Genomic DNA, 25,868 nt, shown 5'->3' with positions numbered 1-25,868 from the left:
TGTTCTTAGACCTTCCACAAGAACCTCAGACTTGGATTTGTCTACCAACAAAGGCCAAGAAAGATGACAAGATTAACAAATACACTTCATTTCACCCATCATTAACTTGACCAATACATTTTGTGCACTAAGCTACAGAGATCTAGGGACTCAGCTCCAATATTTTATGACCAAGAAACTTCTTCACAACCTTGCAAATTCCTCATGTTGATACAACTAGTACTGTACATGGAAAAATCCAGACTGGGGTTACGCAAGCGTGTATGATAGAACCCATACTATCTACAATCTACCTGACAGTATCCATCCACCTCAAACACCATCGACTGTCCAGTGTCAGTATTAAATACTATCTAGGGAAAAAACTCAAAAACAGTCAAAGCTAAACTAACATTACAAGCCCGCAGTATCACTGCCTAGATCTGAAATGGCACAGACTTGCAAACTACTCTCAATCTCTCCGTTATGCATACAAAGAAACTCAATCTATCTTTGAACATTGCCAAAGCAAAACCCGTGGCCATGGGCACCCGCATGGGCCCAAGCTATACCTGCCTCTTTGTATGTTATGTAGAACAGTCCCTCTTCCGCACCTACACTGGCCCCAAACCCCACCTCTTCCTCCGGTACATTGATGACTGTATCGGCGCCGCCTCATGCTCCCAAGAGGAGCTCGAACAGTTCATCCACTTCACCAACACCTTCCACCCCAACCTCAAGTTCACCTGGGCCATCTCCAGCACATCCCTCACCTTCCTGGACCTCTCAGTCTCCATCTCAGGCAAACAGCTAGAAGCTGATGTCCATTTCAGCCCACCGACTCCCACAGCTATCTAGAACACATTTCCTCCCATCCACCCTGCTGCAAAAATTCCATCCCCTGTTCCCAATTGCTTTGCCTCCGCCGCATCTGCTCCCAGGATGAGGCATTCCACTCCCGCACATCCCAGATGACCGCATACTCCCCCCACCGGGCCCCCCCCCAACCCGCGCAGTGGTCGAGAACGCCCTTGACCGTGTCTCCCACATTTCCCGCAACACATCTCTCACACCCCGGCCCCGCAATAACTGCCCTAAGAGAATCCCCCTCATCCTCACATACTATCCCACCAACCTCCGCATACAACGCATCATCCTCCAACACTTCCACCATCTACAATCTGACCCCACCAAAGACATTTTTCCATCCCCATCCTTGTCTGCCTTCCGGAGAGACCACTGTCTTCAGGACTCCCTTGTCCGCTCCACACTCCCCTCCAACCCCACCACACCCGGCACCTTCCCCTGAAACTGCAGGAAGTGCTACACTTGCCCCCACACCTCCTTCCTCACCCCCATTCCAGGCCCCAAGATGACTTTCCACATCAAGCACATGTTCACCTGCACATCTGCCAATGTGGTGTACTGCATCCACTGTACCCGTTGTGGCTTCCTCTACATTAAAGGAAACCAAGCGGAGGCTTGGGGACTGCTTTGCAGAACACCTCCGCTCGGTTCACAATAAACAACTGCACCAGTCACGAACCATTTTAACTCCCCCTCCCATTCCTTAGATGACATGTCCATCATGGGCCTCCTGTAGTGCCACACTGATGCCACCCGATGGTTGCAGGAACAGCAACTCATATTCCGCTTGGGAACCCTGCAGCCCAATGGTAGCAATGTGGACTTCTCAAGCTTCGAAATCTCCCCTTCCCCCACTGCATCCCAAAACCAGCCCAGCTCGTCCAGCCTCCCTAACCTGTTCTTCCCCTCCTCCTACCTCAAGCCACACCTCCATTTCCTACCTACTAACCTCATCCCACCTCCTTGACCTGTCCATCCTCTCCGGACTGACCCATCCCCTCCCTACCTCCCCACCTATCTTCTCTATCCATCTTCGGTCTGTCTCCCCCTCTCTCCCTATTTATTTCAGAACCCTCTCCTCATCCCCCTGTCTGATGAAGGGTCGAGGCCCAAAACGTCAGCTTTTGTGTTCCTGAGATGCTGCTTGGCCTGCTGCGTTCATCCAGCTTCACGGCTTATTATCTCGGATTCTCCAGCATCTGCAGTTCCCATTATCTCTCATATCAGCCAACAGCTGGATTTGTACAAATATCCCATCTCTCAAATATTATGACGGGGATATTCTGGAACACGTTAGGAATACTTCTTGTAACATGGCGGCTACATTTCTCAAAACTTTGCCATTGTTGACAAGATCCAACACTGGATCAGCCTTGCAAACTCAGTCTTTTATAAACAATGGCAGCGAGTGTTAGATAACACAGGCCTCTGAAATTTGAAAGAATACAGTGCAGCCATCTTCACAATAAGATTGCAGTGAGATATAGGCAAAGAAATTTCACCAGGAATGTGCATACAGCTCCAGATTCAATGGGAGGACCAACAAACAAATGCTAGCGCCCTTCTTGAAATCAGCTTCAAAGGCCTTCAGGCAAAACTGCTGCAAAATCAACTTCAATAGACTTGAAATATTTCCTAATTACCCTGATCAGAGATGTTATTACATACCACTGGAGCACGTGAGACTTGAACCCAGCCCTCCTGCTTCATAGTTATGGACACTACCTTTGCACCACAACAGCCCATCACCATTCAATGGACTCAACAATATGCCCATGTGGCTGAAGCCATCCAATCATTTGCAGTTTGCTTCACCTTCATATCGAGTGTGTTCCGGGGAGGGCAAAGAAAATGCTGCAAAGAGTGGCAGCATTGGTATCAATGACAAAGGGAAGCTTGCTATCTATGGTTTAAAAATGGCAACCTGTTCATCAAGAGGCATCACATCCCACGCATAATGAGGCATGGCAGAGAATCCTGTACTTCGGATCTCATTACCTCATGAGACATCCCATCCTACATGCCCACAGATACACAATCAGGCTACTCAGTCATACGAAGATCAATGACAAATACTCACACCACCTTGAATTGAGGGGGAGGTGCCAATCAAATTGACAAAAATGCAACATAGTCATAGTCATCCTTCTGTGATAGATTTGTTGAAATTTGCTTCACAACTTACAAAGATAGGGTCTGAACTGCAGACTTCCAGATGCTAGTCCAACACCATAACGTACCAAATTACAAAATGATCTGTTCAGGAAAAGCAGAGATGTTTTTTCTTAAGAAGCACAACCTTTGCTTTCTTAATTCTTCCACCAACAGGCGTATGTGTATTCAGACAGTGTACAAAAATAAATCATTAGAGATATAGGGTTCTGAGCTGAGCACTGTTTAGTTGAGGAAAGGCAAGTAACTCCTGAAGCTTACCAGTTCCAACTGCATCATCACTCAGTGGGGTAAACCCTGGCAACACAGTTGGGAACCCAAGCTTACTTTCAACATTACTAAAGCTTTTCCTAAGTCAGTAGGATATAATTTAATGAAGTGCATTTACTCCAGTCTGCTCGGTACGTTCAAAAGAAAGAAATCACATCAAGGCTTAGCAGACTGTACAACCAGGGATGGCATCGCCCCCAAGGCCAAATTCATGTTAACCTAAAGCTTGTAGGATTGAAAATTTGAGCTGATCTATATCTTTATCAGCAATTTAACTGTTACCCTATATGGAAACAGCTAACTCAAGAGTCAGGGGCAGTGAAGAGAGGGGGTCAGGGGCAGCGAAGGGGGATCAAAAGCGACAGGTGAAGGGGGCGTGAAAGGGGTGATGAAAAGGGGTGAGGGTGAAGGAGGGAATAAACTGATGTGTTTGCTATACTTTAGGCAGTATCTACATCACTTAATCCATTGGGAGTATTTTTCAATTTATTTGCAATTGTCAACTTTAAAGACATTTGTTGATATTATACTCAAAGCAATACAATTATTTCTCATTTTTGTCAATACTATAATTGGTTAAGTCTCAGTTCACAAAGGGATATGGTGATTCATCATTTGATCGTTCACTAAGTATGTTTATAATCAAATCCAGTATTTTAAAACAAATATTACCTGCCGTGATGACACAGAAATCTGAATGACAACTGGGGTTTTTACCAAAACCTAACTTTCAGCAAAACAGTTTGTATTTTTCCACTGAGTTTTACATATACCCATTTGTTTTCCTGCCGGTTCACATTCAGGACAATTTCTTAACCCTCTCCCTAATCCAATAAAGTGTCATGACTGAAACATTGACCAGTCCTTTTTCATATGATATACGTGTTTATTTCCAACATTGGCATCTAATTTTGATGTCAGACTAGGATCATGAGCCTGAAACGTGATAATTTCAAAATTTATAAATACTCCACCCAAACATGGAGGAAACTGGCGCAATTTAATAGCATATGTCAAAGAATTTAATGGATTCCCTTCATTCTCATCAGCTTTCTGCCTAAATTATAACAGCAATATTTTACATGTAATTAATAGGCTGTAAGACTCTGAAGATGGACGGCAGAACTCAATCTGAATTCAGTGCCTTTGTTTTTTGCCATCTTTCTTCCTGATAGAAAGATTTAGTATTACACAGTTTTGCGCAGTTGGGAAGCCAAAATGCTTTAGTTGTTCTAACAGTCCTAGTCAGAAAATAGCAACTAACTCTTAGAACAGAAACTACTTCCATTTTGAATACTGCTGGGGGAGATGGCTCACCAGAGGAAGGCAGCAGTAGCCAGGTTCACGGCACCATGGCTGGCTCTGCTGTACAGAAGGGCGGGAAAAAGAGTGGAAGGTCGATAGTCATTGGGGATTCAATTGTAAGGGGCGTAGATAGGCGATTCTGCGGTCGAAAACAGGACTCCCGAATGGTATGTTGCCTCCCTGGTGCACGGGTCAGGGATGTTTTCCATCGGCTGCAGAACATTCTGATGGGGGACGGCGAACAGCCAGTTGTCGTGGTGCATATAGGCACCAACAATATAGGCGGAAAACGGGATGAGGTCCTACAAGCAGAATTTAGGGAGTTAGGAGCCAAGTTAAAAAGTAGGACCTCAAAGGTAGTAATCTCAGGATTGCTACCAGTACCATGTGCTAGTCAGTGCAGAAATAAAAGAATAGCCAGGATGAATGTGTGGCTTGAGAAATGGTGTAGGAGGGAGGAGTTCAGGTTTTTGGGACATTGGGGAAGGTGGGACTATTAAAAATTGGATGGTCTACACCTGAACCGGACTGGAACCAATGTCCTTGGGGGTGCTTTTGCTCATGCTGTGGGGGAGGGTTTAAACTAATGTGGCAGGGGGATGGGAAGCAAATATTAGACAGAAAGAAGGTAGTAACGAAAGCCTGTAGGGAACTAGATAATGGAGTCAGTGTGACTAAAGGGAATAGTAGTCGGGAAGCAGATGATGAACACAAAGGGACAGGTGGTCTGAGGTGCATTTGTTTTAATGTGAGAAGTGTAGTAGACAAGGCAGATGAGCTTAGGGCTTGGATCGGTACCTGGAGCTATGATGTTATTGCTATTACTGAGACTTGGTTGAGGGAAGGGCATGATTGGCAACTAGTTGTCCCAGGATATCGATGCTTCAGGCGGGATAGAGAGGGAGGTAAAAGGGGTGGAGGAGTTGCAGTAATGGTCAAAGACAATATCACAGCCGCACTGAAGGAGGGCCCCATGGAGGACTCAAGCAGTGAGGCAATACGGGTAGAACTCAGAAATAGGAAGGATGCAGTAACAATGCTGGGGCTGTACTACAGGCCTCCCAACAGCGAGCGTGAGATAGAGGTACAAATATGTAAGCAGATAATGGAAAGGTGTAGGAGAAACAGGGTGGTGGTGATGGGAGCTTTTAATTTTCCCAACATTGACTGGGATTCACTCAGTGTGAGGGGTCAAGACAGAGCAGAGTTTGTAAGGTGTGTCCAGGAGGGTTTTCTAGAGCAGTACATATGTAGTCCAACTCGGGAAAGGGTCATACTGGACCTGGTGCTGGGGAATGAACCCGGCCAGGTGGTTGATATTACAGTAGGGGACTGCTTTGGAAATAGCGACCACAATTCCGTAAGTTTTACACTACTCATGGACAAGGATAGGAGTGGTCCTAAAGGAAGAGTACTAAACTGGGGGAAGGCCGACTATACCAAGATTCGGCAGGATCTGAGGAATGTAGATTGGGAGAAACTGTTTGAAGGTAAATCCACATTTGATACGTGGGAGGCTTTTAAGGAGAGGTTGATTAGCTTGCAGGAGAGACATGTTCCTGTGAAAATGAGGAATAGAAAAGGCAAGATTAGGGAGCCATGGATGACAGGTGAAATTGTGAGACTAGCCAAGAGAAAAAAGGAAGCATGAGGTCTAGGCGACTGAAGACAGACAAAGCTTTGCAAGAATATCATCGGAAATGTAGAGCGAATCTGAAAAAAGAGATTAAGAGGGCTAAGAGAGGACAGGAGATATTGCTGGCAAACATGGTTAAGGAAAATCTCAAAGCCTTTTATTCATATATATGGAGCAAGAGGGTAACTAGAGAAAGGATTGGCTCACTTAAGGACAAAGAAGGAAAGTTATGTGCTGAGTCAGAGAAAATGGATGACATTCTTAATGAGTACTATGCATCAGTATTCACCAAGGAGAGGGACATGACGGATGTTGAGGTTAGGGATAGATGTTTGCTTACTCTTGGTAAAGTTGACATAAGGAAGGAGGAAGTGTTAGGTATCCTAAAAGACATTAAAGGTGGACAAGTCCCCAGGTCCGGATGGGATCTTTCCCAGGTTTCTGAGGGAAGCGAGGGAAGAAATAGTCGGGGCCCTAACAGATATCTTTGCAGTGTCCTTAGATACGGGTGAGGTCCCGGAGGAGTGGAGGCTTGCTAATGTTGTCCCCTTGTTTAAAAAGGGCAGCAAGGATAATCCAGGTAATTATCGACCGGTGAGCCTGACGTCAGTGGTAGGGAAGCTACTGGAGAAGATACAGAGGGATAGGATCTATTCCCAATTGGAAGAAAAAGGGCTTATCAGTGATAGGCAACATGGTTTTGTACAGGGAAAGTCACGTCTTACCAACTTAATAGAATTCTTTGAGGACGTGACAAAGTTGATTGATGAGGGAAAGGCTGTAAATGTCATATACATGGACTTCAGTAAGGCATTTGATAAGGTTCCCCATGGCAGGCTGATGGAGAAAGTGAAGTCACATGGGGTCCAGGGTGTGCTAGCTAGATGGATTTAAAAAAACTGGCTGGGCAACAGGAGACAGAGGTTAGTAGTAGAAGGGAGTTTCTCAAATTGGAGACCTGTAACCAGTGGTGTTCCACAGGGATCTGTGCTGGGACTACAGTTGTTTGTGATATATGTAAATGATCTGGAGGAACGTGTAGGTGGTCTGATCAGCAAGTTTGCTGATGACACTAAGATTGGTGGAGTCGCTGATAGTGAAGGGGACTGTCAGAAATTACAGCAGAATATAGATTGACTGGAGAGTTGGGCAGATAAATGGCAGATGGAGTTCAATCCGGGCAAATGCACGTTGATGCATTTTGGAAGATCAAATTCAAGGGCAAACTATACAGTAAATGGAAAAGTCTTAGGGAAAATTGATGAACAGAGAGATCTGGGTGTTCAGGTCCATTGTTCCCTGAAGGTGACAACACTAGTCAATAGGGTGGTCAAGGTGGCATATGGCATGCGTTCCTTCATCGGGTGGGGTATTGAGTACAAGAGTTGGCAGGTCATGCTGCAGTTGTATAGGACTTTGGTTCGGCCACATTTGGAGTGCTGTGTACAGTTCTGGTCGCCACATTACCAAAAGGATGTGGATGCTTTGGAGATGGTGCAGAGGACCTTCACCAAGATGTTGCCTGGTACGGAGGGTGCTAGCTATGAAGAGAGGTTGAATAGATTAGGATTACTTTCATTAGAAAGACAGAGATTGAAGGGGGACCTGATTGAGGTCTACAAAATCATGAGGGGTATAGACAGGGTGGATAGCAAAAAGCTTTTTCCCCCAGAATGGGGGACTCAATTAATAGGGGTCATGAGTTCAAAGTGAGAGGAGGAAAGTTTAAGGGAGATATGCGTGGAAAGTTCTTTACACAGAGGGTGGTGGGCGCCTGGAATGCGTTGCCAGCGGAGGTGGTAGACACAGACACGTTAGCGTCTTTTAAGATATATTTGGACAGGTACGAGTGGGCAGGGAGCAAATGGACACAGACCATTAGAAAATAGATGACAGGTTAGACAAAGGATCTTGATTGGTACAGGCTTGGAGGGCCGAAGGGCCTGTTCCTGTGCTGGAGGTTTCTTTGTTTCTTTCTTTGCTTACACTTCAATTCATCCCCCAACCAAGAAGCTGATCAGAACTAAGGATTCACCGAAGAAATATGTGACTCTGACAAGCAACTTTCAAAATTGGTCTTTGAACAAGGTAATGCTTAACTCCTTTAGTCTTTCTTCCTTCTCAAAAAACAATGTAAACATCTTTAGAAGCTACTGATCTCGCCCAGAAATCAAAGCACAGGGGCTGTCTTGTTAAACAGAGAACCAACTATTTATTGTAACAGCAAAGTACTTTGATAACATTGTGTAAATCAAGAAAAGATGTTCAATATTCATTTTATAAGAGCTTTATCAAGTTATGAACACTTACATGAAATTATGCATGATTAAGACCATAAGACATAGGAGTGGAAGTAAGGCCATTCGGCCCATCAAGTCCACTCCGCCATTTAAATCATGGCTGATGGGCATTTCAACTCCACTTCCCTACACTCTCCCCGTAGCCCTTGATTCCTTTTGAGATCAAGAATTTGTCGATCTCTGCTTTGAAGGCATCCAACGTCCGGGCCTCCCCTGCACTCCGTGGCAATGAATTCCACAAGCCTACCACTCTCTGGCTGAAGAAATGTTGTCTCATTTCAGTTTTAAATTTACCCCCTCTAACTTTAAGGCTGTGCCCACAGGTCCTCGTCTCCCCACCTAACGAAAACAACTTCCTAGCGCCACCCCTTCTAAACTATACATTATCGTATAAGTTTCTATTAGATCTTCCCTCAACCTTCTCAACTCTAATTAAAGAACCGGGATAACTTGATTTCTAGTGTTAGAAACTTTATCGTTCAATAAAAGTGCCAAGTGATATCAATAAAATGGTCCATAATGCAATAACATTATACAAAATTTAAAATTAAGCAAATGAAAACCAAGGAGTTATCATACACTTAGCATATTGTCAAAACAATGATTAAGTGCTAAGTCAGGGTGGTATGGGGTTCAGAGGGAACTTACAGTTGTGCACACTCCCTGCATCTACTGTCTTTGTAGCTGGCAATGGACATGGCTTTGGAAGGTGTCTCTGAAGGAACCTTGGTGAATTGCCAAATGTGCATTTAGCAAACAGTACTGCCATGGTACATCAGTGGAGGTGAAAGTGAATGTCCACAGCATTGGATGGGGTGTCAGTCCTGTGGATGATGTCAACCTTCTTCAATGTGTTTCACACAAAGGATGGAGGGTTATTCCCTCACACACCCGATCTATGCCATGTAAATGACTGACAAGTTTTCGGAAGTCAGAAGTTGAGGACTTGCCGACAGAATTCCTGGTCTCCTACCTGGTCTTGTGTCCCACTATTTATATATCTCGCTCAGTTTCAGTTTCTGGTTAATGATAACCCACAGTATGTTGTGCTGGGAATACAACACATTAACAGATGAGAGGAACTGGAATGTGGAACTTTTGGAAATTCTGGATTCCACAAAAAGTGACTTCTGGGGTGTATGCTCAGCAGTTATTACTGTAAAGTCAAAGCTGAAGTGTACTGTGGTTCATCTATTTGTAAAAGATGAACTAATTTTGTGGAAAGAATGCAAGCCACAGCCTTTAATAGACCTCTCTCTCTTGAAAAAAGGAGTAACCTTACAGCAGGACACACTGCACAGGTCTCCCAGTCAAGTAATTTCTGGCAACCTTAGACAGTTGCAGGAACTTGTATCTTTAACTTCAAAGCTGAACCGGTAATTTGAATTGACTTTCATTTGAAATGAAGTCCAATTTGAAGACCTTATCAGTTCTACAATGGTCAACATTGCAATCTTGACGACAAGAATTTGACTGGATCACGATAAGTCTTCCTTTTTTATTCTCTGAGTTCCCACTAGGATGTTTTCCCATTTGCCCTTTTGTTTATCATCCCTACAGAAGTCCTTTTTGGGATTAAGAACATACAATTTCATTCCACATCACAGCTTCATTGTTCACCAGTCTTCCCAACTTTTTTCACACAAAGTTGACTTACAATGAACAGGTCATTTGAGTTTATTAGAGAAATGTGGTGAATGTCTCTTTCATTCTGGATAATGGTAGTAAACTAAAACAAATTAACCATTTTGATGACTAAATAAAACATTTACATTTTGGATATGGTTGGTGGAATAGTGGGCTTGATTACTAGACCACTTCTCATGTTACAGTTGTAACAGTTGATAGTGGGAGATTTAACAATGGTAATACCAGTGAATACGGGGGAAGATTGTTAGTTCCCTCTTGCAAGAGATTGTCATTGTCCTTGCAGCAATGTTAACTTATCACAACTGCTCAAGCCTGGATGTTATCCATGTCTTGCTGCTGTCACAGACAAGCGATGAATGAAATCAATTTATTATAAAAGCTATGACTATGATGACTGTTGGGGGGGGGGGGGGAGGAGAGGAGGAGGAAAAGAGAGGGGGGGTATACAGACAGAGTGAGGGGGTGGAGAGAGAGGGAGGAGGGAGGAGGGAGGAGGGAGGAGGGAGGAGGGAGGAGGGAGGAGGGAGTGGGAGTGGGAGTGGGAGTGGGAGTGGGAGTGGGAGAGGGAGAGGGAGAGGGAGAGGGAGAGGGAGAGGGAGAGGGAGAGGGAGAGGGAGAGGGAGAGGGAGAGGGAGAGGGAGAGGGAGAGGGCAAGAGAGAGAGACTTGTAACTGCTAAGGTTGAAGCTGCTCGTCCCATGATGTCCAGACAGAATCTAGCTTAGAATCCAAGATGTTTATATTGAGGCAATGCAAAAAGGTCACATATAAAAGGAGACTCAACGGCTGAGGTATTATTGCCCGACTGTTAATCCAGAGAGCCAGGTAATAAATACTAGCCGAGCCAGCAATACCTTATCCAATGATTGAATTTTTTTTGTATTTCAGTCTTGTGACAAGGACAATCTTTTCAGGTGCTGATAATAAGAACCAAACCTAGGAGCCCACCGAGTCTGCTCCGTATTTTCATCACAGCTGATATATTTCTCAAACCCATTTGCCTGCCTTCACAATAAATCTTGATACCCTTACTAATCAAGAACCTCATAAATACACTCAATGACTTGGCCTCGACAGCCCTCTACAGCACTAAGTTCCACAGATTAACCACCCTCTGGTTGAAGAACTTCTTCCTCATCTGAGTTCTTAAGGGTCAGCTCTTCACTCCGAGGCTGTGGCCTCACATCCAAATCATTCCTACTAGTAGAAATATCTTACCCACGTCCACTCTACTCAGGTCTCATTGAAACTTAGAATACAATCAGATCCTCCCTCAAATTTCCAAACTCCATTGAGTGCACATTCAGAGTCTTCAGTGTCCTCCTCATATGACAAGCCCTTCATCCCCATAAACCTTCTCTGGATTGTTCCTATGCCAACACATCAATCCTTAGGCACAAGGCCCAAAACTGCTCACAATATTCCAAATACGGTCCCACCAGATCCTTAGCAGCCTCAGCAGTATATCTCTGCTCTTGTATTCTAGCCCTCTTGCTAATATTGCTTTTGCCTTCCGAACTGCCAACTGAGCCTGCAGTGAATCCTGAACCAGGATTCCCAAATCTCTTTGTGCTTAAGATTTCTGAAGCCTTTTGTTGTTTGGAAAGTAGTCTGCATCTCTATTCTTCTGACCAATGTGTACAACCTCACACTTCCCCATATAGTAGTCCTTCTGCCACCTCTTTACCAACTATCCTAGCCTGTCCAAGTTCTTCTGCAGTTTCCCAGCTTCCTCAACACCATCTGCTCCTCCACATCATCTTTGTGCCATCTGCAAACTTAGCAACAATACCCTCACTTCCTTCATCGAACTCATTAATGTATAAAATGATCAGTTGTAGTCCCAACACAGTCACCTGTGGAACTTCACAAGTCATCAGTTGCCATCCTAACCACACTATTCCTACCTTTTGCATTCTCCCAATCAGACACTCAGCTATCCATGCCAGTACCTGCCCTTAACACCGTAAGCTCTTATTTTAGTTGGCAACCTCTTGTGCGGCATCTTGCCAAAGGCCTTCTGAAAATCATGAGAGATCACGTCCAATCTCCTTTGTCAGGCAGAACCTCCACTTGACAAAACTGTGCTAACTCAGCCCAATTTTACCATGCACATCCAAATATTCCAAAATCTGATCCTCAATAATGGACTCTTAAAATCTTACGAATAATGAAGGTCAGGCTAACCAGCCTATAGTTACCCATCTTCTGCCTAATCCCTTCACAAACAGGGGTGTTACATTAGCCATTATCCAGTCCTCTGGAATGCTTCCTGACTCCAGTGATTCCTGAAAGCTCAGCATCAATGCCTCTGCAATCTCCTCAGCGATCTCCTTTAAAACTCCAGGGTATAGTCCAACTCAGGTGGATGATAAAATAATTGACAGGAGAAGACTCCACAAATATCGCCATCCACAATAATGGAAGAGACTAGCACATCAGTGCACAACATAAGGATTAAGTTTTTGCAGCAATCTTCAGGTAAAGTGTACACTGGATGATTCATCTCTGCCTCCTCCAATGGTCCTCAGTATTACAGATACCAGCCATGAGCCAATCCGATTCAGTCCATGTGGTACAAAGAAACAGTTGAAGACAGTGGATTCTGCAAAGTTTAAGGGCCCTGACAAAATTCCGGCAATAACAACTGAAGACCTGTGCTCTCCATGCCAAACTGTTCCAGTATAGCTCCAACACTGTCATCTACCCGAAAATGTGGGAAATTACCCAAGTATGTCCTGTAAATAAAAAGCAGGACAAATTCAACCCGGTCAATCATCACGCCATCAGTCTACTGTCGATCATCAGTTAAGTGATTAAACATGTCATCAACAGTGCTTTCAAGCAGAACCTGCTCAGCAACAAGCTGCTCAGTGGTGCCCAGTTTGGGTTCTACCATGGCCACTCAGCTCCTGACCTCATTTCAGCTTTGGTTCAAACCTGGAAAAAAGAGCTGAGCTCCCCCAGGTGAGGTCACAGTGTCAGAGGCATCAAGGCTGCTGGAAGGGAGGTGATGGCCTAGTGCTAATAATCGCTGGACTGTGAAATCAGAGACCCGGATAACATTCTGGGGATCTAGGTTCGAATCCCACCATGGCAGATGGTGGAATCTGAATTCAGTAAATATCTGGAATTAAAAATCTGCTGATGACCGTGAATCCATTGTCGACTGTTGGAAAAGCCCATCTGGTTCACTGAAGTCCTTTAGGGAAAGAAACTGCCATCTTTAACTGTTCTGGCCTACATATGACTCCAGTCCCACAGCAATATGGTTGACTCTTAACTGCCCTCTCAGCAATGAGGGATCAGCAATAACTGCTGCCTAGCCAGCAATGCCCTCAACCCGTGAATGAATAAAGATTTGACCGAGTGTGGCATCATGGAGCCCTAACGAATGGAATCAACGGATATTGGGGGAAAAACTCTCTGGTGGTTAGTCATACCTGGCACGTAGAAAGTGGTCATGGTTGTTGGAGGTCAGTCATCTGACATCCAGGGCATCTCTGTGGGAGTGCCTCAGGGTACTGAGGTCCAAACATCTGCAGTTGCTTCATCAATGACCTTTCCTCCATCAGAATGCGCAGTCATCAATGAACATCCCAACTTCTGACAATGTTCAGCACCATTCACAACTCCTCGGACAGTGAAACAGTCAGTGTCCAAATGCAGCAAGATTTGGACAATATCCAGGTTTGGGTTAACAAGTGGCAAATAGCATCCACGCCGCACAAATGCCAGGCTATGACTACAACCAATAAGACCAGGCAATCTAACCACTGCCTCTTGATATTCAACCATGTTACCATCACTGAGTAGCCCACTAACATCCTGGGAGTTATCATTGGCCAGAAACTCAACTGGACTCACCAAATAAACACAGTGGCTACAACAGCAGACAAGGAGCTAGGAATACTGTGGCAAGTAACTCATCTCCTGACTCCTCAAAGTCAGTCCACCGTCTACAAGGAATAAGTTAGGAGTGTGATGGAATACTCTCCATTTGCCTGGATGAGTGTAGCTCCAACAACACAAGAAGCTTGACACCATCCAAGACAAAGTAGCCGGCTTGACTTTTGGCACTGCATCCACTACCAATGCTCAGTAGCAGCAGTGTGTAGTATCTACAAGATGCACTGCAGAATTTCACCAAAAGATCCTCAGACAGCACTTTCCAAACCCACGACCATTTCCATCCAGAAAAACAAAAGCTTAAAATATATGGGAACACCTCTCCCAAGCCACTCACCATCGTGACTTGGAAATATATCACTGTTCCTGGGTCAAAATGCTGGAAATCCCTCCCTATTGGCTTTGTAGGTCAAGCCACAGCAGGTGGACTGCAGCAGTTCCAGAAGGCAGCTCACCAGTACCTTCTCAAGGGCAACTAGAAACAGGCAAAAAAAGCTGACCAACCAGTGATGCCCACAGCCCACAAAATGAATAAAAACAAAGGCAACTGTATCTCCTCTGCCCGTCTGTCTGTCCTTTTGATAGGGTGCATACCTTTGGATATTTAGTTCCCAACCATGATTCCCCTTGCATCTGTGATAGCCATACCATCATGCCAACCAATTTTAAATTACACTACCAGCTCATGCAGGCAAGGAAGGAGCTCAAAAATGGTCTGAGGAGAGCCAGGAGGGGGCACGAGAAAGGCTTGGCAGAAGGAATCCGGGAAAACACAAAGGCATTTTACACTTACGTGAGGAATAAGAGAATGGTCAAAGAAAGAGTAGGGCCGATCAGGGATAGCATAGGGAACTTGTGTGTGGAGCCTGAGGAGGTAGGGGAAGCCCTAAATGAGTTTTTTGCTTCTGTCTTTACGAAAGAATCGAACTGTGTAGTGAATGAAACCTTTGAAGAGCAGGTGTGCATGCTGGAATGGATAGAGATAGAGGAAGCTGATGTACTGAAAATTTTGTCAAACATTAAGATTGACAAGTCGCCAGGCCCGGATCAGATTTGTCCTCGGCTGCTTTGGGAAGCGAGAAATGCAATTGCTTCGCCACTTGCGAAGATCTTTGCATCCTCGCTCTCCACTGGTGTCGTACCTGAGGACTGGAGAGAGGCAAATGTAATTCCTCTCTTCAAGAAAGGAAATAGGGAAATCCCCGGCAATTATAGACCGGTAAGTCTCACGTCTGTCGTCTGCAAGGTGTTAGAAAGGATTCTGAGGGATAAGATTTATGACCATCTGGAAGACCATGGCTTGATCAAATACAGTCAACACGGCTTTGTGAGGGGTAGGTCATGCCTTACAAACCTTATCGAGTTTTTTGAGGATGTGACTAGTAAGGTTGATGAGGGTCGAGCTATGGATGTGGTGTATATGGACTTCAGTAAGGCATTTGATAAGGTTCCCCATGGAAGGCTCATTCAGAAGGTCAGGAGGAATGGGATACAGGGGAACTTAGCTGCTTGGATACAGAATTGGCTGGCCAACAGAAGACAGCGTGTGGTAGTAGAAGGAAAATATTCTGCCTGGAAGTCAGTGGTGAGTGGGGTTCCACAGGGCTCTGTCCTTGGGCCTCTACTGTTTGTAATTTTTATTAATGACTTGGACGAGGGAATTGAAGGATGGGTCAGCAAGTTTGCAGACGACACAAAGGTCGGAGGTGTCGTTGACAGTGTAGAGGGCTGTTGTAGGCTGCAGCGGGACATTGACAGGATGCAGAGATGGGCTGAGAGGTGGCAGATGGAGTTCAACCTGGATAAATGCGAGGTGATGCATTTTGGAAGGTCGAATTTGAAAGCTGAGTACAGGATTAAGGATAGGATTCTTGGCAGCGTGGAGGAACAGAGGGATCTTGGTGTGCAGATACATAGATCCCTTAAAATGGCCACCCAAGTGGACAGGGTTGTTAAGAAAGCATATGGTGTTTTGGCTTTCATTAACAGGGGGATTGAGTTTAAGAGTCGTGAGATCTTGTTGCAGCTCTATAAAACTTTGGTTAGACCGCACTTGGAATACTGCGTCCAGTTCTGGGCGCCCTATTATAGGAAAGATGTGGATGCTTTGGAGAGGGTTCAGAGGAGGTTTACCAGGATGCTGCCTGGACTGGAGGGCTTATGTTATGAAGAGAGGTTGACTGAGCTCGGTCTCTTTTCATTGGAGAAAAGGAGGAGGAGAGGGGACCTAATTGAGGTATACAAGATAATGAGAGGCATAGATAGAGTCGATAGCCAGAGACTATTTCCCAGGGCAGAAATGGCTAGCACGAGGGGTCATAGTTTTAAGCTGGTTGGTGGAAAGTATAGAGGGGATGTCAGAGGCAGGTTCTTTACGCAGAGAGTTGTGAGAGCATGGAATGCGTTGCCAGCAGCAGTTGTGGAAGCAAGGTCATTGGGGTCATTTAAGAGACTGCTGGACATGCATATGGTCACAGAAATTTGAGGGTGCATCCATGAGGATCAATGGTCGGCACAACATTGTGGGCTGAAGGGCCTGTTCTGTGCTGTACTGTTCTATGTTCTATGTTCTATGTTCTATTTACCCTGTTTCATATATTGCACACATTGAAGTACAACACTGTCAGTCCTGTGTTGCCAGCCCCCCTTCTCGTAATTGCCCCCTTTAAATGCTGTGCCTGAGGTTGGATTCCAAGCCCTTTTCATACTCTATCCTATTAGTTATTCTGGAAGCTTTAATAAGTTCTGTTTAGCCCTTCTCCAACATTCAACCTTCCCATAATTTTCTGTACAACTGAACCCAACCCCCACTACTTATTTTAAAGCCCTAGCTATGTGGTACACCAGGACTTTGGTCCCAGCTTGATTCGGGTGGCCAGGACACTCCATATAGACATGTACTGCTTCACTTTCTGAGCAGTCATGAATTTTCCTAAATAACTGTGCATTAATAAGCATATATCCTAATTTCTGATCTCATCATGGAAGGAAGCTTAACGAAGGTGATGGTATGGCCAAGGATACTACAGTAAGTACACCTGTGGTGCTGGCCTTGGACTGAAGTGAATGACTTCCAACAGCCACAACCATCTTCCTTTATCCTAGGCATGACTCCGACCAGTGGAGACTTTTCCCCAATTCACAATGACTTCAGTTTTGCTGGGGGTCCTTGGCATTTTATCAATACTGTAGAGTAAAATGAAATACACTTGAAATATTAAAATATAGGGAGTGTTTACCGAGATATCCTGCGTTTAAATGATTTGCTGAGGAAAACACTAAGGATTTATGATTTTGTTCAAATTATTGCTGAAAGACCAAATGTGGTCCAAGAGCTCTAGCAAATTTCACAAATTATTCAGTTCCATTTGCTTTGACATTTCTTTTATGCTGATTTGCTTTAAATGAATTCTGTAATCAAATGAGTTCAGAGAAGTCATAGGCCACTTGTCCTTTGCGTCTGCTCCACCACTTGATGAGATCATGCATGATCTGATCACCCTATATTTCCACCCAGCGCTGATCAACATTTGCAGCCTTGTTTATCCAGAAGCTAGCTCTGCCTGACTGCCTTTCGAAGAAGTTACAAAGACTCCCAACTCTCAAAAGATTCTTCCAGACCTGTGAATTAAACGAGTGGCCCCTTAGTGGCATCTAGTGCTAGATACTCCCACAGAGGAAATATCCTTTTCACAACCATACTGTCAAGGACCCTCAGCCTCTTCTGTTTCGACCAAGCAACCCCTTATTTTTCTAAATTCAAAGGGCAACAAGAGGAGTCTGTCCAAACATTCCTCATTAGACAGACAATCTGCCTATTCATGAGAACAGTTTAATAAATCTCGGAATTGCTTCTAATGCTTTTACTTTGTTCATTAAATATAGTAAATAATAGTACCTAAAACTTTAGAAGATTATCTTCTATATATTACTTGTTCATTAGTGAATAGATGTTCAAAGAATATGCCAAGATCCTACACAGTTTCCAAGTTGTCATATTGACGTGTGTAAATTATAAAAACATGGGTGTTCAATATAGCTCCAGTGTAAGTGATTATTTCCAAAGCAGGGAGAAAGGTTGAACACTAGGGTCATAAATTTAATGGAAAAATGTTATGGCAGTTTGATGCAAAGATTATAGATCAGAATTACAGCTTTCAAGCTACAGAGGTGCTTAGCTCATCTAATACAGCAGTACTTGTTGAGACAGAAGCAAAGTGTACACTGATGTCCATGGCCATTCACTTGTTTCTCTCTCCACAGTTACTGACAAACCTGTTGGATATTTCCAGCACTTAAGGTTACTATTTCTGCAATACTCTGCATCTGCAATATTTTGTTATTGTCTCAAAAATAAACTAATCGCTCCACAGAACATACAGCATATGCCAGATGTTGGGGTGCAACTTTGTTTAACCTGGCTGTTGCTTTAAATCCACCGACCAGATGCCCCCTGCAGGAAAGTTATAGAGATGCATACATAGGTTTATTAGAGTTGATATTAATGGATGTTCTTGAATCTAACTCGCTTTAGGTCAAATATTAAAGTCAGATGATCAAACAAGAAACTAATATCATTCTTTCCATTTTGTAAAAGAAATCTTGATACTCAAAAGTTGAACATCTGAAGAATGGGGAGGCAATAACCCTAGTGGCATTGTCACTGGACTGTTATTAAAGAGACCCAGACAGTGTTCTGGGGACCAGAGTTTGAATCCCACTATAGCAGTTGGTGGAACTGGAATTCAATAAACATCTGGAATTAAGGCTCTAATGATGACTACAAATCCATTGTCGATTGTCGAGGAAAAATCCATCTGGTTCACTAAGGTCCTTTAGGGAAGGAAACTGGTCTGGCCTACATGTGACTTCAGATCCACAGCAATGTGGTTGACTGTTAACTGCCCTCTCGGCAATTGGGGATGGCCAATAAATGCTGCCTGGCCAGCGACACCCTCATCCCATGAATGAATAAAGGGAACAAAAAATAAAGGAACATCTTAAGTGTGACAGTCTCAAATACCACAAGAATATTGTATCTAAATTTTATTAAAATCACACACATGTAGCTTGTTGGAAACTTAACATGACAGACCATGGAAGTGATAGGATTTTAAAAATAAAAATCACCATATAACCTGCACATTGATGATCTAATTCATCCTGCTGTGCAAGGTACCAAACAGAAGCCAGGTGATTTGTCTGATAAAGTATTGACTGATGCGCCAATTGAGTTACACTTGTGTACCTCCTACTGGCTGATTCTAAAATCAACATGTTTGGTGTCACTGGCAACACCAGCTTTTACTGTCCAATCGAGATTGCCCTTTGAAGGTGACGTAGTTGCCTTTTTGAACCTCACAGTACACAGTCGTGTCCAGGATAGCCAATATTTTTGACACAGCAACCATGAAGCAATCCCAATATAATTCTAATCACCAGCATCCTGACCTGGCCTTCCAATGGCCTATCATTTCATTGTACATCTTATTCCCACTCTGCCCCCTCTCACTTTGGCCTGCTTCAGTGTTCCAATGGAGCTTAATGCAATCTCAAGGAACAGGAACTCATCTTTTGTCTGGGGATCTTAAAGCCTTCTGGGCATCATTACGAGTTCAACATTTTTCAATTCTAACCTAGGCCCTAATTTTGTTTCATTTTTCTTTGCTTTTTCTCCCCGCTTTTTTGATAATATTTCCTTCAATCTGATTTCAGGTTAGTTATTCAGATTCCTGTCAGTCACATCTCTGGACATATTTTGTTTTCACTTGCTCCATTACTCATGGCCTTTCAACATAAAATCTCTCCTGTCCTATACACTATCTTTAGCCTTTCTCTTTTGTTCCTCTTGCTGAGAACTCTGAGAACTTAACATACTTCCATGTTTTCTTCTATCTGGTGAAACATGAGACTTGAAATCTTAAACCTGGTTCTCAATCCAAAGATACTGCCAGACATGCCAAGTATTTCTAAGGTCCATAATGTTTTTCTTACACTGGTGCTTGAACATGAAATCACCTCCCAAATGTGTGCTCAATTTTCTGCCAACTCCACTTTAATTCTTTCAATAAAACTTCATTCTGGGCAAAGAAATTTAATCAAAACTGCAAATGATAATCTGAATTGCTGTGATCAACTTGCAGGATTTTGCATCCTCCTCTCAACCTTACTACAGCCTTGGATACAGAGAACAACTCCATCTTCAAATGCCTCAGTTAGGGGTGGGTAATGAAGGCTGGCCTAGCCAGAAAAAATCCACATCCCATAAATGAATAAAAAACAACTTTCATCTAACTCAGCAGGACTGCTCTTGATCGATTTTACTGTTATCCATGAAATCATGGCCAAAGCATCTCCAGAAATATTCAGAGATAATGGGAACTGCAGATGCTGGAGAATCCAAGACAACAAAATGTGAGGCTGGATGAACACAGCAGGCCAAGCAGCATCTGAGGAGCACAAAAGCTGACGTTTCAGCTGAAAAGCTGAAGGGTCTAGGCCTGAAACGTCAGCTTTTGTGCTCTTGAGATGCTGCTTGGCCTGCTGTGTTCATCCAGCCTCACATTTTGTTGTCCAGAAATATTCAGGTCACTTCTAGATCTAAACATTCTAACAGTCTCCTGCATAGCCTTCCAACTCCATAAATGCAAGCAAGCTCAAGAAAGACTCTGCTGCCAACCACCTATGCTACACCAAACTACCCAATCATAAGCCCTGAACCTGCTAACCTATGTTAGTTCCTTACATTCTCAGTCCTAAAGTCTTAAATTTCATCATTCATGGACTCATACCTGTATTATTAGATTCTGGTCACTTGCGAACTTACTTCTTTCAGCCATCGTTAACATGTTTGTACCTTATCAGTTAAACCTTGTGCCATGGAATTCCTTCCCTAAACTTTACTACTTGTCAACTTCCTTTAATCACCAACAGCTCAATGACCAAGCTATCAATTATTTCATCTCAACAGCATTAATTTTTTTTCTGACTTTGTTTTGTTTGAGGGGCCTTAAGGCACTTTTCTATGTTAAAAAGTGTTCCAATGGTTTAAAAACCAAAAAGAACTGTGGATGCTGTCAATCAGGAACAAAAACAGAAGTTGCTGGAAAAACTCAGCAGGTCTGGCAGCATCAGTGAAGAGAAAATCAGAGTTACACCAGAACCAAAAAGTTAACTCTAATTTTCTCTTCACAGGTGCTGCCAGGCCTGCTGAGCTTTTCCAGAAACTTCTGTTTTCGTACAAATGGTTTAAGTTGTTATAAAAGCTTTAAATAAATAATCAATATCACAAACAATTCTAACTTGTACAGCAAAGTATGTGTGAAACCTCGCAAATCTTACTCAGATTTGTACTTTGTATAGACAATTAATGGGAGATACAGCACAGGAGAAGGCAATTTGGTCCAGCATATCTGCAGCTGATTTTTCAAACAGTTATTCAAATAATTCTACACTCTTGCCTGTTCACTATAGTTCTGTAAATGTTTCCACTAAGCAGTTATTGAATCTTTTTTGATAACCCTTTTGGGCATTCCACATGATCAAAGCTCACTATTTGTTTCCATGTCACATCTAGTTCTTATTCCAATTGCCTTGGATGCCCCTCTTCTGGTGAGTGACCCTTCTAACACTGGGAGGAATTCCTCCTCATTTAGTTCGTTAGAGCTCTTCACGATTTTGAGTACCCTTATCAACTCTCCCCATAACTTCCTCTGCATAAAGAGAACAATTGCACTTTCTCTGGTATCCTAATGTTACAAGCCTTTCATTCTCGATACCAAATCAGTGTACTCACATTAAACTCGAGGCAATTCTTAAACAGTAGTGTCCAGAACTGGACACAGCAATCTGGTTAGGGCCCTTATAAAGGTTTAACATAACTTCCTCCCAAGGACCTAGGCACTCATTCCATAAACATTAATTCAAGTTGGCGTATACTATTTGCTGCTCACTATGTGGTCGCCACTCTTCGCTCCAGTTTGCAAAACAGCTATTTGCCACTATTCCATTTCAGTCCCTTGTTCACTTTTTGCGTGACTGCATCCACTGCCTCATTAAGCCCATGAGCTGCAATTTGTTAACAAGTCAATAACATGATGCTGTATTAAGTGCCTTCAGAAAGTAAGTGCACATAACATCAGCCATGCTACTCTTCAACCCTCACTGTTATTTCAACTGCATCAGGTTTGTCAAACACTATTTGCTGTTAACGATTCCTTGCTGGCTTTCAATTTGTCACCCATACTTGATCAAATGTCAATTAATTTTGTTCTAGATTAATTTCCTAACCAGTGACATTAGGCAAACTGTGTATCTACATGCTTATAAAAAAGATTTCAAAGTTTACATCTCATTTTGCCCATTAATCTATTCCCAACACATCAATAAAAATCTGGAATGAAAAGTTAATGTAGTGGTGACCACATAACCACTGATGATTATTGTAAAAACACAACTTGTTCACCAAGATCCTTCAGGGAAGGAAACATGCCAACCTTACCTGGTCTGGTTTACATGTAATTCTAGGTCCGTGTGGTGAACCCCCAACCTAGCCAGAGGAGCCCACATCCCAAGATAATTAAAAAAAGAAGTACTAACTTACTTCCTTTCTGAAGTTTTCCCCTGCTTTTCAGTCAAGTTTTTTTTACTAAGTTATGAACTAGACTTCACTGAAAGCTCTGTTTTTTTGGTGTAATTTTAACACTAGATCTTTATTAATTTTGGTAGCACGAGCTTTGTGATCTTCTTTTCCCACTTTGCAAGATAAAGGGGAAAATTTGAATACAATTGTAGGAGATGATAGCTATTGAATGAAAGTTGCAAAACTAGTTGAAACAAATGATGTGATAATGGGAACTGCAGATGCTGGAGAATCCAAGATAATAAAATGTGAGGCTGGATGAACACAGCAGGACAAGCAGCATCTCATGAGCACAAAAGCTGACGTTTCGGGCCTAGACCCTTCATCAGAGAGGGGGATGGGGAGACGGAACTGGAATGAATAGGGAGAGGGGGGAGGCAGACCAAAGATGGAGAGAAAAGAAGATAGGTGGAGAGGAGAGTATAGGTGGGGAGGTAGGGAGGGGATAGGTCAGTCCAGGGAAGACGGACAGGTCAAGGAGGTGGGATGAGGTTAGTAGGTAGGAAATGGAGGTGCGGCTTGGGGTGGGAGGAAGGGATGGGTGAGAGGAAGAACAGGTTAGGGAGGCAGAGACAGGCTGGGCTGGTTTTGAGATGCAGTAGGGGGAGGGGAAGAGCTGGACTGGTTGTGTGGTGCAGTGGGGGGAGGGGACAAACTGGGCTGGTTTTGGGATGCGGTGGGGGAAGTGGAGATTTTGAAGCTGGTGAAGTTCACATTGATTCCAAGCAGACAAGGGTGGGGATGGAAAAATGTCTTGGGTGGTGGGGTCGGATTGTAGATGGCGGAAGTGTCGGAGGATGATGCGTTGTATCCGGAGGTTGGTGGGGTGGTGTGTGAGAACGAGGGGGATCGTCTTAGGGCAGTTGTGGCGGGGGCGGGTTGCGGGAAACGCGGTCAAGGGCGTTCTCGACCACTGTGGGGGAAATGTTGCGGTCCTTGAAGAACTTGGACATCTGGGATGTGTGGGAGTGGAATGTCTCATCGTGGGAGCAGATGCGGTGGAGGTGGAGGAATTGGGAATAGGGGAAGGAATTTTTGCAGGAGGGTGGGTGGGAGGAGGTGTATTCTAGGTAGCTGTGGGAGTTGGAGGGCTTGAAATGGACATCAGTTACCAGCTGGTTGCCTGGTCGGTGGGCTTGAAATGGACATGCCCACCCTTGTCTGCTTTCTGGAGAGACCACTCTCTCCGTGACTCCCTTGTTTGCTCCACACTGCCCTCCAACCCCACCACACCCGGCACCTTCCCCTGCAACCGCAGGAAATGCTACACTTGCCCCCACACCACCTCCCTCACCCCTACCCCAGGCCCCACGATGACTTCCATATTAAGCAGAGATTCACCTGCACATCTGCCAATGTGGTATACAGCATCCATTGTACCCAGTGTGGCTTCCTCTACATTGGGGAAACCAAGCGGAGGCTTGGGGACCACTTTGCAGAACACCTCCGCTCGGTTCGCGATAAACAACTGCAACTCCCAGTCGTGAACCATTTCAACTCCCCCTCCCATTCTTTAGATGACACGTCCATCATGGGCCTCCTGCAGTGCCACGATGATGCCACCCGAAGGTTGCAGGAACAGCAACTCATATTCCGCTTGGGAACCCTGCAGCCCAATGGTATCAATGTGGACTTCACCAGTTTCAAAATCTCCCCTTGCCCCACCGCATCCCAAAACCAGCCCAGTTCGTCCCCTCCCCCCACTGCACCACACAACCAGTCCAGCTCTTCCCCTCCCCCCATTGCATCCCAAAACCAGCCCAGCCTGTCGCCTCCCTAACCTGTTCTTCCTCTCACCCATCCCTTCCTCCCACCCCAAGCCGCACCTCCATTTCCTACCTACTAACCTCATCCCACCTCCTTGACCAGTCCGTCTTCCCTGGACTGACCTATCCCCTCCCTACCTCCCCACCTACACTCTCCTCTCCACCTATCTTCTTTTCTCTCCATCTTCGGTCCGCCTCCCCCTCTCTCCCTATTCATTCCAGTTCCATCTCCCCATCCCCCTCTCTGATGAAGGGTCTAGGCCCGAAACGCCAGCTTTCGTGCTTCTGAGATGCTGCTTGTCCTGCTGTGTTCATCCAGCTTCACACTTTATTATCTTAGTTGAAACAAATTCTGCTTTGCTAAAATGGTGGTAAAATTGAGCGATTCAAACAGTATACTGCAGTAAGTGTGAAAACTATGCAATGAGGGCATGCTTGGGGAAGTCTGTGGCGGGTCGGGGTGGGTGGAGTTTTTGTCTCTACTGGGATGTTAAGTTAATGTAAACATTCTGATATCTGATATGACAATGCACAACCTGCAGCATCTGATTGATCAGTACTCTGGAGATAAAGTAATGTGCAAGAATAAACTACCACAGACTTAAATAAGTACTGTGCAATGTCAAACTTAAAGCTATTGCAGAGGCCAGAGAGCCATGTTATAAAGCAAGAATATGAAGAACTATTTTAGGAAAGTCCATAAACATTTCTCTGAATGTTTGCAAAATTTCAACATCATCTTACCTGCCAGTGATCCTCCAAATCTTTAACTTGCTGCCGAAGTTCTTTGAGGCCCATCAATGCTTCTGCTTCTCTTAGTTTCACCCCTATAAGCTCCTCTTGCAACCTGGCCACGTTACTCTCATCAGGCAAGGAACTGTTTCTCTGTTATTAAAATTGGTTCAAACAAAAAATTTTCAATATGATGCCAGAATTTCTAACTGTACTGTTCCAGAAGCCCATAGATGCTGAATTCAATACAAGTTAAACATATAGTAAGTCAGATGGTATAAGCAGCATCCAATCACCAACATGACAACATACAAAAGCAATAAATGCAATGGTTCGACCAGAGGTCTGCGTATAGGCATAGCAGGAGATTATCATAGGATCAATACTGCTCACAATATTCCTTGCAGCGATATGGCAGTTTGCTACTGACAGGCTCGTCAAGATATGATAATAGCTTAATAAGTTGATGGTAGAGTCTTCAACTTCCACACCAAAGGCTAAAAGCCCTGCAAACACTTTGTTAACAGAAATTTGGTAAGCTCGTGATGGACAGATGAGTGCATACTCTGAAGAACTACAACAGTTGATGTATTCAGAGGCCTGAGAGTTTGAAATGTACTCTGAATATCACAAAGACCAAAG

General features: G+C 44.1%; 1 protein-coding gene across 7 annotated transcripts in view; it reads right to left on the bottom strand.

Moving 5' to 3' along the window:
- The window catches only part of evi5a (ecotropic viral integration site 5a), a 250,125-nt gene that overhangs the window by 109,909 nt on the left and 114,348 nt on the right, over positions 1-25,868 (bottom strand). For all 7 annotated transcript variants that reach the window (XM_048539047.2, XM_048539050.2, XM_048539051.2 and 4 more), the window contains one exon: positions 25,239-25,379. In XM_048539047.2, coding sequence (XP_048395004.2) covers positions 25,239-25,379 — 141 coding nt within the window. The remainder of the gene's footprint in view (positions 1-25,238; positions 25,380-25,868) is intronic.

This window comes from Stegostoma tigrinum, chromosome 8, assembly GCF_030684315.1.
Source record: "Stegostoma tigrinum isolate sSteTig4 chromosome 8, sSteTig4.hap1, whole genome shotgun sequence".
NCBI lineage: Eukaryota > Metazoa > Chordata > Chondrichthyes > Orectolobiformes > Stegostomatidae > Stegostoma > Stegostoma tigrinum.
This window is presented reverse-complemented; position numbering and strand designations above follow the sequence as displayed.